The 15181-nt window shown below is 35.6% G+C and overlaps 3 protein-coding genes across 6 annotated transcripts; all 3 read left to right on the top strand.

Annotated features, from left to right (window-relative positions):
- Positions 1–9: 9 nt before the first annotated feature.
- LOC105631360 (zinc finger CCCH domain-containing protein 62) lies at positions 10–2652 on the top strand. The gene is made up of 9 exons (XM_012213453.4): positions 10–290; positions 408–475; positions 622–736; positions 827–888; positions 1052–1103; positions 1211–1322; positions 1438–1536; positions 1627–1754; positions 1867–2652. Exons 1-9 carry the CDS (start codon positions 121–123, stop codon positions 2417–2419), a joined length of 1359 nt encoding a protein of 452 aa, XP_012068843.1. The 5' UTR covers positions 10–120; the 3' UTR covers positions 2420–2652.
- A 138-nt stretch (positions 2653–2790) lies between these two features.
- Positions 2791–6728, top strand: LOC105631361 (peroxisomal (S)-2-hydroxyacid oxidase GLO4-like). The gene is made up of 12 exons (XM_037641570.2): positions 2791–3316; positions 4090–4236; positions 4314–4438; positions 4519–4565; positions 4640–4717; positions 4843–4967; positions 5096–5153; positions 5380–5442; positions 5535–5604; positions 5816–5916; positions 6003–6107; positions 6223–6728. Exons 3-12 carry the CDS (start codon positions 4354–4356, stop codon positions 6406–6408), a joined length of 918 nt encoding a protein of 305 aa, XP_037497498.2. The 5' UTR covers positions 2791–3316; positions 4090–4236; positions 4314–4353; the 3' UTR covers positions 6409–6728.
- Positions 6729–7285: 557 nt separating this feature from the next.
- LOC105631362 (peroxisomal (S)-2-hydroxyacid oxidase GLO4) lies at positions 7286–14974 on the top strand. 4 transcript variants are annotated; one of them, XM_012213455.4, is made up of 12 exons: positions 7286–7507; positions 8424–8571; positions 8651–8775; positions 8857–8903; positions 8983–9060; positions 9178–9302; positions 9478–9535; positions 12749–12811; positions 13175–13244; positions 13862–13962; positions 14289–14393; positions 14514–14974. In XM_012213455.4, exons 2-12 carry the CDS (start codon positions 8429–8431, stop codon positions 14691–14693), a joined length of 1095 nt encoding a protein of 364 aa, XP_012068845.1. In that variant the 5' UTR covers positions 7286–7507; positions 8424–8428; the 3' UTR covers positions 14694–14974. The 4 variants fall into 4 exon arrangements, with proteins under 4 accessions (XP_012068845.1, XP_089576530.1, XP_020533923.1 ...); XM_020678264.3 differs by having other exon boundaries at positions 7502–7628; XM_089720404.1 differs by lacking the exon at positions 8651–8775 and having other exon boundaries at positions 7289–7507.
- Positions 14975–15181: the final 207 nt, after the last annotated feature.

Raw genomic sequence — 15181 nt, 5'->3', positions numbered from 1 at the left:
TAAATTCCTCTCCGAGACTCCAACCTTTTCTTAATCAAGCTTCTTAGTACATGTTTTAACTCTTTAATCTGAAGGGAAGCAGAAACTCAGATCAAAGCAATAACCTAACCAAACCTATCAATGGCATTCCTGAAACAAGAACAATTAGTAATTGAAGAACAAGAAGATTTCAGTGACAGCGGAGGGTCTGACCCAGGATACGAATCGGATATGGATCCAAGTTATTGCATTCTTGAGGAGACTCAGGGCCAACTCTCAATCCTCTCTATCCAGAAGAAATCAAAATCTAGGTGAAGTTTCAAACTTTCAATGAAACATTTAAAAAAAAGTTTCGGACTTTCCATAAAAATTCAATATCTTGAGATAAAAAGAATAATAATAATGATCGTTGTTATTATTTTTTCCAGTATTTTTGATATGGGGGTAGAAATTATAGACCAAAAAGAGATTGAGCAAGTTCAAGAGATAATAGAAGGTCAGTGTACTAAGACGCGGGTTCTTTTCTGTTTGATTGTTAAAAATGAAGAAACGATGTCTTTAATCTCACGGTCGTAGGTTGTATGATTATAATTTATAGGTGCTTGAAATGTGTAATTTTTATGGGTCATAATTTGGTGGCAGCTGGGAAGACAGAGAAGCTGAAAGTGGAGCAATGTAAAGATTATTTGAGGAAGAATGGGTTGAGATTGACTGGCAATAAAGAGACACTGATTCAGCGCATAAAGGAGCATCAAGAGTAAATTGCATTTACTTCAGTGATGGTGGCTATTTTTAAAAAATTAGATTTCTTTCTTCTCCATGCCGATTTTGTTTTATGCAATTTTAGGATTTTGAATGGTGGAGGGGAGAAAAAGTACCCAGTATCTAGCTTTGTTTTCGATTGTAAAGGTAAACTAATTATCATTGTGATAGGCTAGTGATTTAGTGTATGATCATTAGTTGATATGCTTGCAGTGTGTATGGCCTTTAATCAGCTTCTGGTATTCTATCTATATCTTCACTTTCTTCACTTTCCTTGCATGCAAAACTGATGGATTTGTTTTTTTTGCAGGGGATGCATGTATGGGTGATCTTGTCATGTTTGAACAGAATGTTTATGAAATGTAGGGCTTTGGACTATTTTCTATATACTGCAACTATTCTGACTGGTCCTTAGAACAAATTTCTCTAATTTGAACAAATTTTACTTGCATGTTTCTCGTTTTTGTAGGTATAATATAGCATCACGAAGTGCCAGTGGTCCTCCTTGTGGCACAAGGATAGTTGCAGGTCGAATTGTGAAGGAAAGCTATGGTGCTTCCAAACGACAGCACACATTTACGGTGAGTCATAATCATATAAACATAAATTATTATGATGGATTAAGGCAATGAACACACGCTTTCCAATTCCCAGATCTTACATTTTCAATGCTGATTTTGTTGCTTATGTGATCAGATAGAGGTCCTTTGGAGCAAAGGGGAGAAGCCACTCCCTCCACTTCACCCTCTCCTAATAAAGGGTCGAAATCTATACAGATTTAAGACTTTGAGACAGGTTCTTGATGGGTAGAAGATGTTTGTTTTCCTATGCAATCTACATGTTCATTTAATCATGTTGTGATAACTTGCCCTTGTATCACTTCAGAGATGGGAAGATGAAGAGGAGAGGCGTAAGGTTTTGATGGAAAAGCATTCAAGGGGTTCTTTAGCTAGATGTGCCAGAGAAAGCCGAATCCAGGAGAAGGAAAGAAGGAATATGCTACGGGAAAATAGGTATTTAAACTTTCGTTTAATTTCACACCAGAATTTGGTGGTAAAAATTAGGCATGCTGCTCGTAAATTTATAGCTTTTATATTCACATGTTTAAGTTGTCTGTAATTTTAGAGTCTTGACAAAGGAGGAGGGAAACAGGAAGCAGTCTCAGTTAAAAGCAAATCAGGGAATTCAAGCTAAACAATCAGGTTCATCTGTTAATTTGGGAAAAGCGTTTCCTAAACCTTTACGGTCAACACAAGCATCTGAAGCTCAAATATCAGGGAAACTGGCATTAAAGCCTGAACTACAAAAAAACCAGAGAGTAAATAAAAATTGCAATCATGTTCCTTACAATTTGGTTTATTATCATACTCGCATTCAGGAAGTACTGCTACAAAACAATGATAATTTTGGTTCACGGTTATCTTACTTAAATATAAATGATCCTCCTTTCAACAAGAACCCCATTACAACTTGGAAATCAGAGAGGTACCATCACAGACAGCCATTGACAAGCATGAATCATGACCATCAAATTACCGTTCTGAATAGGCAAGGCTACCAACAACAGAAGCTCTGTGAATTTTATGCTCAAGGAAGATGCATGTATGGAGGCAATTGCAAATTTTTGCACGAATTGAAAGTGATTCGTGGCCAAAGAAGGGAGAATGGGAGACTTTAGAGCCAGAGCAGTTTGGAAAGATGGCTTCTTTGACGTTCTCAATAGTTTGTATTGATTAAGCAAATTGGGTTAGGATTTTTATGCATGCTGGGTTGGTATTGCTGTTACTCCCAAGAATTGGTCCTTATTTGTTACTGTGATCTGATCAGTAATTGTCCATTTAATGGACTAAATTTTGTTACTTCAGGTCAGCTTTGGATATAAATACAATATAGATGTTGTTTTCTTTGTTATTCTAAGTTTTGATCCTCCAGTAATGCATAAAGAGGGGAGAGAACCAGAAAGATGATTGCTGAGTGTGAATTTAATAAAGTGGCGAATAGAAAAACAAAAGAAATTGGAAAAGAGGGGAAAAGACAATTACAACCTCCACTTCCGAGCAGACATCAATAGATCGTAAAAAACTTCATCTTTTCTACCCCATCCCCAACCAGGAAAAAGAACAAAAGAAAAAACTAGAAAATCCTCCTTTTGAATGTATTTATGGATGGTTTTGATCATTGTTGGATAATTTCTGTTAGAAATTGAAACTACCATGCATTTGGCTAAACAGCAATTGAAATGACATTTGAAACCTCAGAATGCAGTGCGGTTGCATTGTTGCAACTTGTTGACAGAGACAACCGCCCCAGCCAAAAAGTCAGTAGATAAGGACAACAGATGGCAATCAAATAGCATATGCGATAGTGTAATTTCAATGTCTTTTTCATCTGCGGTTCACAAAAGAGAGAAAGATAGAAAGGAACAGATAAAAAAAGCTATCTTTTTCCTCCTCTCTAATATTTGATTTTTAGGCACATGAAAGGAAGCCAAAAAGGAACAGATTAAAAAAAGATCTCTTTTTCCTCCTCACTGGCTACTGCTTAAACTGTGTGGGCATCATTTCTCCTCTCATAGGTAGGTTTGATTTTGGTGATCTTTGTCTGCTCGGATGCAGTTAATTTCTCGATGGTTTAGCCTTTTTTTATGGATGGAGTGATTAATTCACTTTTTGGTGCTTGTAATGCTATCATACGGGGCATTATTATGCGCAATTTTTTAATTCTTTACTGTTTAAATCATATGGAAGCAAAAAACAGATTTGTGCTTGGGATATAACTCGATTCACAGATTCACACACATTCAACCACATATAAATGATATCATTTCCTTACCAAAGTTTGCCTGAATTTTTGTCAAGTATTCTGATAATAAACTTGTTTACATATTAGTTATAGCTATTACTTCCTTTACAGGAAACATTAGTCTGCATGGATTTAGCTACCAAAAATATCAATTGAACACCTGAAGGAAAAGCAATACCTTTGATAAAACATTTCTATAACTTTTAAAGTATGTATAGCTCTCTTTGGAAACAAAATATAAATGGAAATGGAAATGGACATCTTCTTTTCCAAACTCTTTCTATTTCCTGGAATTTCATTACTTTTCCAGTTTTGAAAGAAAATTAAATGTGGCCTTAAGGACTTCTGCAAGTTGACTTTCTGTTTTCAATAGTCTGTTTTCTCCTCTGTACTTGTTTTTTGAATCAAAGCTCCTGCAGATGAAATTTTGGCGTATTAAATAGGGTATTGCTGTGTCTCATAATTTTCTGGAGCTTTTGCTTTTCCTTGAGGTTGACATTCATTTACCATATGTACTAGAAATATATATAATGAATACGTTTGCAGGTTAGATGGCAGCTGAACCAGTTAATGTGAATGAGTTCCAAATTTTGGCTAAGCAAGTACTCCCAAAAATGTACTAGACTTCTACACTGGGGGAGCAGAGGACCAGTATACTCTACAAGATAATGTGGAAGCATTTCAAAAAATCTTGTAATGTCTTAAAACTTATATGGTTCATGTAGAAATTAATACACTGCCTTCACTAAACAGTTTATTTGGCATCTCAGGATTCGACCTAGAGTCCTTGTGGATGTTAGCAGGATAGAAATGTCTACTACTATTTTGGGTTACACTATCTCAGCACCTATTATGGTCGCTCCAACTGCAATGCATAAGCTAGCACACCCTGAAGGTCTGAACTTCGTATCCAAGAGATATTAATTGCATATATATTTCACATCCTGATATCATCAGCTTTTGTGATTGCTGCAGGAGAAATTGCTACTGCCAGAGCAGCAGCTGCCTGCAATACCATAATGGTATTAACATGATAGAGGTTGAACTAGTTTCTTACAGTAGGTGCCTTGAATGCTGGCTTATCTTTATATTTTAGGTTTTATCCTTCTCTGCTACCTGCAGTCTGGAGGAGGTTGCTGCCTGCTGCAACGCTGTTCGGTTCTTCCAATTATATGTACGTGTACTTAGCTTTTTCATTACTTGTTCATTTTCTTTTCGGAAGTGATATTCTTATCTCTCAAACTAAGTCAAATGGTAAAGGTTTATAATTGAAAGGACTAAGCATGATTCATCGTTTAGGTGTATAAAAGACGCGATATAGCTGCTAACTTAGTGCAGAGAGCTGAAAGGAAAGGATATAAGGCTATTGTCCTAACAGTAGACACTCCAAGACTAGGTCGAAGGGAAGCTGATATAAAGAATAAGTAGACATCATTTCATTATCTCACATTCTATCTGCACTCATTTTTGTTACGGTTTGGTTGAATTGCTTTACCAATCAAGGATGTAACATTAATCTGTAATCTAATCAGAAAGTGAGATTTCTGTGCAGAATGATTTCACCTCAGTTGAAGAATCTGGAGGGTCTAATATCAACTCAAGTTGTATCTGTGAGTAGTGAGCACTAAGCATGCTAACTCTATTTTCAAGGCATATGCCTGTTTTAAAGAATTTGCTGCACCTTAAGAAATGAACCAAAAAATCAATCTAAATTAAAAATGTCAGCCTTTTATCATATTTTCGTTCAAATCCATGCATTATTAGTATGCAATAAACATCACTTGCTCAATTAGTAACCTGCTTAAGGAGTACTATTTTTATATAATGAGTTTTCAGGACAAAGGTTCGAGCTTGGAAGCTTATGCCAATCAAATCCTTGATGCTTCATTGAGTTGGAAGGTAGCTGTAGCTGTTCCCTTCTTGGAGTGACATTCACACACAGAAGAATCACCATCTCAGTTAGCTGTTGCTCATTTTCCTTTTCATTTCAGGATGTAAGATGGTTAAAGTCTATTACAAACTTGCCAATTCTGATCAAAGGGGTACTCACTCGTGAAGATGGTACAACAAAAGCACAGTTTCTCATAATATTTGCATCTCTCCATTTCTTTCCCTGTAGTCTAAAACAAATGTCAATTTTAGAGGCTTGGAAGAATTTGGGTTATTCATTGGAAACATCTGAGCTGAGTCCTTTTGTTAATGAAAACAAACTGTATCTGTTCAATGGTCATATAGTGTGGCACTTACTGTAGGCATTATTAAATTATGGCAGCCACGAAAGCCATGGAAGTTGGTGTTGATGGAATTATTGTCTCCAATCATGGAGCACGACAGCTAGATTATACTCCTGCAACTATTTCTGCTTTAGAAGAGGTATCTCTAAATATGCTCGAAAAATTAATTTATCAAGGAAAATATAAATTGAATTAGTACATCAGTTTAAATCCTGGTTATTGCAGGTTGTTGATGCTGTTAGAGGAAAATTTCCGGTTCTTCTTGATGGGGGAGTGCGACGGGGAACTGATGTTTTCAAGGCATTGGCACTTGGTGCACAAGCAGTCCTTGTAAGTCCTCATTATCCAGATATTACCTCATCTAAATGAATAATCAAGCCACTAAGTTCAGAGTCAATTTCATGCATCTACTGACAGTAACTGATATAAATTTAAATTACTACAGGTTGGAAGGCCTGTTATTTATGGACTGGCAGTGAAGGGAGAACATGGAGCAAGACGGGTGATTGAAATGTTGAAGGATGAGCTCGAGCTGACTATGGCCCTTTCTGGCTGTCCTAGTTTGACAGATATTACTAGGACTCATGTAAGGACTAAGCATGACATTGGCAAACTCCAATCCATGCTCTAATGCTGCAACAAAAAGCAACAAGTACCTTTCTTTTTGTTACTTCAGCTGATGTCTCTCTTAGACACCATCTAATTTTCTATGATTTAATAATGGTGATGATTGTTCTCCATTTTTTTTTTTTTATTATTATTAAGAACAGGTTTAGTTGAAGCTTACTAAGTTTGGTTGGTAATGCATGTTCTGTGAAATTTGTTCTTGTAAAATGGACTGTATTGGGTTAAGTATTGACTAATAGTCAAGAAAACTTTTGTAACATGTATTATATGTTTGTGATTCTCAGTCTTAATCTCTTATCAATCCATAAAGAATTATTTGTTTCATTATTCATGAATCGAAATCGTAATTTTTTTTTTAATTCTCATTCCAAACATAAAATTTTAGATTTGCAATTTGCAAATAAATTTCATAAAATTTAGTATTAGGCCCAAGCTAAGATAGCAAGATCGACTTTTTCGTCTCAGCCTAGCCCACCGCAAATAAAGTACATAAAAACGACAATGTTACTAACATGTACTCACACTAAGCCCTTGTTTGGATTGATGGAAAATATATTGAGGAAAGAAAATAAAAATTATTAGCCCTTTCTTTATTTGGAAAAGGAATAAAAATTAGAGAGAAAAAGCAAATATAGATGGGAAGGATATTCTGGGTTTCACTATCAACTTCCCTTCCAATTTAAAAAGGGCAATGAAGAAAAAATCTATAAAATTATTAATCTGTCCCTTTCAGACACACATTTCAAAATTAAAAAGAAATAAGAACAAAAATGAATTTTTTTTTTTATAAAATAATTTTCTTTCCCTTCCTTTAAAAGATTTTTTTACAGACAATAAAAAGAAAGGAAATACAGCAATGTTTTTCCTATTTATTTTCTTTCCTCCGCTAAAAAAGTATGCGCGATCATGACAGGACCCGTGTAAGAAAATGACAAAAGACCTTGTCTTGCCAAGTCAATATTATTGTATTGATTTGATTTCTGAGTATTGAGGTCAATATCTCAGCTGGGCCAATCAAATCATCAACAGCTTGTCATCAGTTTTTTAGCTTTGATGTATTGTAATAATTTATAATCTTCATTGAGGCAAGGCAATTCATTCAGGTTTAGTCTTTTAACTCTTTCCTGTTGCTGGATTTGTTGCATATGTGTGATTCGTGGATTCTTGTCTTCTCGGCTCAATCATACGATACGATGAGCATGCTTTTCATGATCAATTTTTCTTGTATTTATTTATTTTGCGAATTGTGATCTTGTGAGCTTGAATAAATGTAAAAATTGCAAGTGCATGTATTATTGTTTATGCTGGTTTTGATGGTTTTGAAGTCTGCTTTGTCTTGGATCTGTTTGTCAAGTTTCATGATCAATTTTTCTTGTATTTATTTATTTTGCGAATTGTGATCTTGTGAGCTTGAATAAATGTAAAAATTGCAAGTGCATGTATTATTGTTTATGCTGGTTTTGATGGTTTTGAAGTCTGCTTTGTCTTGGAGCTGTTTGTCAAGTTTCATGATCAATTTCTTGATTCTTGATATGTATCAGGAATTAGCATTTTACAAGAGATAGAACTTTGGGGGTTTAAGTAATATGGATGTCTTGAGCCTAGGATTTAGCTTATCCATAGATAAAATTTGAAGTTTCACTTTGGGGAACTCTTACAAGTTTAAGTTCTTTCAAATAAATGATTCTTTTTTTTAAGCTTTCCAGAAAATTTGTAGATGAATAATATCGAAGCAGTTAATTGGATAACAAATTCAGTTGCTTGAGAACTCAATCTTACTCCAGTCTTACTTTGAGGCTGCATAATGATCTAGGATGTAGGAGGAGTTTCCAAGAAAAGGGTTTTAACCATATTCATAATACAACAGCTGCTGTAGCCAGGAATTTATGCTATTATAGCCTAATTAAATTGCCTTGGATTATTATAGACCTTATATTCCTGTTCACTATCAAAATTTTTGTATCATGATTGGAGTTTGTTTATGGGTTTGGTGTTAGTTGATTGATATTGATGATTCAGGACAAATGGAGAGTGAACCAGTGAATGTGAATGAGTTTCAAGAGTTGGCCAAGCAAGCCCTTCCAAAAATGTACTATGATTACTATGCTGGAGGAGCTGAGGACCAGCATACGTTGAAGGAGAATGTGGAAGCATTTTGTAGGATCACGTAAGCTGTTAAACCTTTGAATTCTTAACGCAATAAAGAGAATTTTACTTTTTTGCTGATCAGTTTCTTGGTTTCTTAGGTTTCGACCTAGAATCCTTGTCGATGTGAGTCAAATTGACATGTCAACTACTGTATTGGGTTACAGAATATCTGCACCCATTATGATTGCTCCAACTGCTTATCATAAGTTTGCAAACCCTGAAGGTCTAAAATGATTTGAACGATTTCTCAACCAATATATTTTACAACTCTTATTTTTAACTTGTCATCTTGTGTTCATTTTAGGTGAGGTTGCCACAGCCAGAGCTGCAGCTGCATGTAACAGTATTATGGTATTGAAATATGAATAAAACATTGAAACTCATTAGCTTACTTTATGAGTGTAAATACTAAACCACTTGTTTGATGTAGATTTTATCATACATGTCTTCCTGCACAGTGGAGGAGGTTGCTTCCAGCTGCAATGCCATTCGGTTCTATCAATTATATGTATTCCTCCTCTTCTTCTGATCTTTCTGTTTATTTGCAGAATCTAGGTGTCTCTAGTGGCAACAGTGTTCTTTACTTTTCATTTTCTCATCACATTCTAGCTATCCTTATATACAGGTGTACAAGAGACGAGATATATCAGCTCATCTAGTGCAGAGAGCTGAAAGAAATGGATATAAGGCTATTGTCTTGACTGTGGATGCTCCTAGACTTGGTAGAAGAGAGGCAGACATTAAGAACAAGTGAAAACATCATCTTTTTTTTTTTTTTTTTTTTAATGTTCCTATACTCGGTATGCTAATATGCTTTCAATTTTATTAGAGCTGCACCACATAATTGGGACATACAAGTTCTGGTTTCTAACATCAAAGAAATTTTATTATGTCTTCTAAACCGTACTTGTAATAACTTTTGCAGGATGGTGGCACCGATTTTAAAGAATTTTGAAGGTCTAATATCAACTTGTAAATTTAAGGTGGAAAAAATATTTTCTGCACATTGATTCATCAATAGGGACACATATATATATACATACAAGATACTATAAACATATTGGGAATCTAACTCCTAATAGAGTTCTATTTACAACTATCCTTAACATTCCCCCCTCAAGTTGGAGCATAGATGTTAATCATGCCCAACTTGTTACAAAGATAGTTAACCCGAGGTCCATTTAGAGCTTTTATAAAGATATTTCCTAACTAGTCACTTGTTTTAACGTGCCCTGTAGAGATAACACCCTGTTGTATCTTTTCACGAATGAAATGACAATCAATCTTGATATGTTTTGTTCGTTCATGGCATACTGGATTTGATGCAATGTGAAGAGCAGCTTGATTATCACACCATAACTTTGCAGGCAAGAATGACTTGAAGCCAATTTCATCTAATAACTGACGAATCCAAATTAATTCACAAGCAGATTGTGCCATAGCTCGATATTTTGATTTAGCACTCGATCGGTGAGACTACATTTTGTTTCTTACTGTTCCACGATATCAGGTTTCCACCCATAAAGACACAATATCCTGAAGTTGATCTTCTATCAACCTTCAAACCTGCCCATCCGCATCTGAAAAACACTCAATGTCCAAATGCCCATGATTACTGTAAAGGAGGCCACGACCTGGATTACATTTCAAGTAGCACAAAATTTGTCCTAAAGCTTCCCAATGGATAACAGTAGAAGAAGACATAAACTGGCTTAAGACGCTCACAGAGTAAGCAATATCTGGACGTGTTACTGTAAGATAATTCAGTTTGCCACTAACCTTCTATACATCTCAGGATCATCAAATAGCTCACCACCAATTGAAAGTTGCAAATTAGGAGTCATTGGAGCACTGCATGGCTTGGCACCCAACTTTCCAGTTTCCTTCGGTAAGTCAAGGACATGCTTCTTTTGAGATAAGAAGATGCCTCTCTTACACCTAGACACTTCAATACCCAAAAAATACTTCAATAATCCTAAGTCTTTTGTTTGGAACTGAGTCTGGAGAAATGACTTGAGTGATGTAATGCCGACTGAATCACTCCCTGTAATAACAATATCATCAACATAAACCACAAGTAGAATGAAACCAGTGTTAGTACTTCTGAAAAATACGGAATGATCAGAAGTACTCTTCTGCATGCCAAATTGCTGTACCACATTGCAAAATCTACCAAACCAGACTAGGGTTACTTGTCATGTGATCAGCATACTCCGCAGCAGAAATTGTTACATTGTTGTCGGAAGAAGTAATTGCATAATCTTGAGTTGCCATATTTACCCTTGGTGGCTTATTTATCAGTTTCTTGCAATACCGTTTAGTGTGACCAGGTTCATGGCAATAATGGCAGATAAGAATGGTTGCCTCCTGAGTGATTGGTCCATTACTACGGTTATTTCCTTCTCTTCCTCTGTTTCCTAGCTGCCTAGCTACCTGATTACGACTCACAAGGACACTATTATCAGAAGGGGAAGGTACGTAGCAATCTAGCGAATGTCTCCTGAAGAGAAGTAACATCATTGCCTGAAACTGGAGCAAGACCTGCGAGAAAACTCATTACAGCCATTTGTTCTCGCTGCGTCTGTTGAACCTTAACATCGAGACTAAAAGGCAATAAAACATTAAGTTCCTCATAAATCTTCTTAAATTCCATGAAATAAGCTGTAAGAGGCTTATCTTGCTGGTCGGCCCGATAAAATCCTTTGCAGACCTCATACATATGAGACAGATTACCTTTTCCCGAGTACAAGAATTCAAGATATTCCATTAATTCTTTAACAAATTCACAATGATTGATTAATCCAACCACTTCACTGTCAATAGAATTGCGAATCAGTAGAAATAACTTAGCATCTTCCCTGAGCCAACGTTGCCTAGTGTCATCAGTTGGTGGATCATCAATTAGATGATCATCTATTTCAACAGCCCGCAAATAAATTCGAATTGTTTTACTCCAATCTAAATAATTAGTCCCTTTCAATTTATGTTCTTTGATTTTATTCATTGCTGGGATCAATTCAGTAATAGTAGTTTTAGAATCTGTGGGCGTAGGATCCATTATTAATAAAAACTAAACACCCTACTAGCAACACAGAAAGAGACACAAAAAAAAATAGCCTTTCAATGCAAACAAGAGCGAAAAGTAACCTAAAACGCCAAATTGACAGAACTGAGAATGCCTTTACCAAAACTTCGCCGAGTCAGAAAAACAATCACCTGAGTAGACTGTGGGCAAAGAATCGAAGCCAGAAAGTGAATTCCGATAGCCGGAAACAGCCGGACGCTCCACCACTCGCTAGCGCGTGGTACTATATCAGAAAACTCAATCAGCGCGTGAAGCCCATGCGCAGGGAATCCGGCGACCAGATTTTGGGGGAACGCTGTCAGCAGCTGGAGCAGCTCTTGGAGTAGGCGGTGAGACAAAACAATGACCTAGAGTGGTGACCAACACTGACAGCCACCACGCGCAGGGAATCCAGTGACCGGATTTTGAGGGAATGCCGGAATTTGCAACACAAACGGGAAAAATCAAGTTTAAAGAGCCACAGGCTCTGATACCATGTAAATTTAAGGTGGAAAAAAAATATTTTCTACACATTGATTCATCAATAGGGACACATATATATACACATACAGGATACTATAAACCTATTAGGAATCTAACTCCTAATAGAGTTTTATTTACAACTATCCTTAACACAACTGATGTTGCTTCTGTGAGTGGATTGGTTCAATTCTATTATTTATTTTATTAATTATATCACATAATGAACTGTTAAACCATGTGCATTTTGTTTGGTTTAACTGATAAAAACAAGAGGCATATTTAGAACTTCTAATACAAGCAATGAATAGATAAAGCAGAGGCGATTCAGATTTATCGAATGGGTGCCTTCAAAATTATGAGAACTTTTGTTGTCAAATTCTACTGTTGCTTCACCTTTTCCCTTGCTCATTTATAAGTCATATAAAGTGGTTATGCCATGTGTCAGTACTAGTTATTTAGGTGGATACAATGCCGGTATTCACTTGATTATGTTTCTAATTTATGAGATGGTGCAAATCATTTTTCCCTTTCCACTGACTGATAGGGCATTAAATTTTATTTCCAAGTTTGTAGTGCATTGTTTTAAATCTGACCAAGAGGTTAATCACTAGAATAAAGTTAAATTTACTCAATAATTGGACTTTGGCAGGATAAAGGTTCAAAGCTAGAACTTTTTGCCAAAGAGACATTCGATGCTTCTTTGTCTTGGAAGGTATGAATTATTACATTTGCTTTATCAACTTTCAGTTAGCTTTGTAAAATTTGTGTGGGAGGAAACATTAAAAGGCTATATATCTCCCTTGAATTTGAACATCATTTTAAAAATGTCTAAATCAAAAGCGTTCTTCTTATAGAACTTCTTAGAATGATTATGTGGCTTTGCTGGTTATTTTCTTGCATCTTGATTTTAGGGCCGAGGCTAGAACATAACACTGGAATAGCCTGCAATCTCTAATCAGTTTGTGTGAAAATGCTCTCTCTTCGCCTCCTTCCTTTTGTTCTGCGTTTCATATGATGCAAGAATCTTGTTTCTTATTATTGTAATAATTTTAATAGCACCTGACAACATCTGCAGGACATAGACTGGTTAAGGTCAATTACAAACTTGCCAATTCTCATTAAGGGTGTACTTACTCGTGAAGATGGTAATGTCAAGTCTCTATCTTATGGTTGTACCTCTTCATTTTCTATTTGGATTATAAAGTAACATAGACTGGTTAAGGTCAATTACAAACTTGCCAATTCTTGTTAAGGGTGTTCTTTACTCATGAAGAGGGTAAGGTGAAGTCTCCATCTTATAGTTGTATCTCTTCATTTTCTATTTGAAGTATAAAGTAGAAACCAAAACGTACCAATCTACCATCTCTATTATTTAACAGTTCAAAAATTGAAATTTGAACTTAGTCTCTTATATTTATTTATTTATTTTCTTGAATAAAAACTGCATCACAGGAAATTTCTGAAATCTTATTTGGAAGTTCAAGACATGAATTCCTTTTCATTACACATTCCATTGTTATCTTTTTCTTTGGATAATGGTTACATTTTTCTTATATGTACTCATCACTGGATCTTTTAATTTTGGGTTCCTCACCTGATAGTAATTATGTTCTACTAGGGTCTGGAGACCCCCCTAAGTGGATATGTTTAAGAGTTTACTGGATAACATAGGGTCTTAATTTTGAAAAGCAGAGTATCATCCACCTCTTGTACTTTCAGTTTCTTACAGAGCGTATTAACTATGATGTTTCACTATTAGCAGCAATAAAGGCTGTGGAAGTTGGCGTTTCTGGGATTGTGGTCTCTAATCATGGAGGTCGCCAGCTAAACTACAGTCCAGCTACCATCACTGTTCTGGAGGAGGTAACGTTTCATGGTTTTTAGTTAAATAATTTCATAGTTTTCTTGAATTTGTAAATGAGAACTTGGGGTTCTGAATTTTGCAACCAATTTTCATGGTTTTATAGTTTAACAATTTAATAAAAGACACATTCAGCTTCATGAGCATGCAATTTAGTTGAATAAATGCATTACTGAAATACACCCAGTCAGACAATCATATCAGAAAGACTTCTATTTTCTTCCTGGAAAAATTAGTTGTTACCATTCTCTTTGGCAGATCATTTCAGAAAACAATGATGGAATGCTTCTTTTCAAAAATTATAATGTTTTCCATACTGGGGTTACAGGTGGTACGTGCTGTAGGAGGGAAAATTCCAGTTCTATTTGATGGAGGAGTACGGCGGGGAACAGATGTTTTCAAGGCCTTAGCCCTTGGTGCACAAGCTGTTCTTGTGAGCTTTCCTGATCCAAATATTTAGTATATGAACTCAGTGGTTGAATTTATGCTCATGTAGCTTATTCTCATGTATGTGGTTTCTTGTTATGCTATTAATTGGGATATATTAATGCAGATTGGAAGGCCAGTTGTCTTTGGACTAGCAGCGAAGGGAGAATATGGAGTGAGAAGGATTGTTGAAATGTTGAAGGATGAGCTTGAGCTAACCATGGCCCTTTGTGGCTGTCCTACTCTGAAAGATATTACAAGGAGTCATGTGAGAACAGAGCGCGAGGGACTCCGATCCATGCTTTGATATTCTTTTGTAGCCTATAAAAATACATCCTTGATTTTTTAGAAGAAGAATTATGCTTACAATTCTGAGATAGAGCCTTCTCTGGATAACAATATATCAAAAACGTGAATTTCATGTAGAGAATTTAGTCTTACAAGCTATTCTAAACTGTGAAACCACCTACCATTTCTGTGTCAACGTCAAATGAAGCGAGTTCTTTCACTTGGCTGCATATTTATGAAAAGGGCCTTGTGAATTCATTATTTTGAGTATTAAATACTTTGGCTAGTTATAAGTTGCAACTCTGTTTACTTGCTTTTTTTTTTTTTTTTTTTTTTTTGAAGTTCTTGCTGTTCTGGAGACGAGTAAAATAAAATGTTTGATCAGACAAAAAGTAATTTTGAGGAACACAGGAATGAATATGAAAGGCGAAATACATATTCTTGTCGTGATTAACTTTTCCTTTTCTCTTTTCTCATATAAAATCAAATTCTTATATATATCAAACA

This window comes from Jatropha curcas, chromosome 1 (assembly GCF_041381405.1).
Source record: "Jatropha curcas cultivar XTBG-Jc1 chromosome 1, XTBG_Jcur_1.0, whole genome shotgun sequence".
Lineage (NCBI taxonomy): Eukaryota > Viridiplantae > Streptophyta > Magnoliopsida > Malpighiales > Euphorbiaceae > Jatropha > Jatropha curcas.
This window is presented reverse-complemented; position numbering and strand designations above follow the sequence as displayed.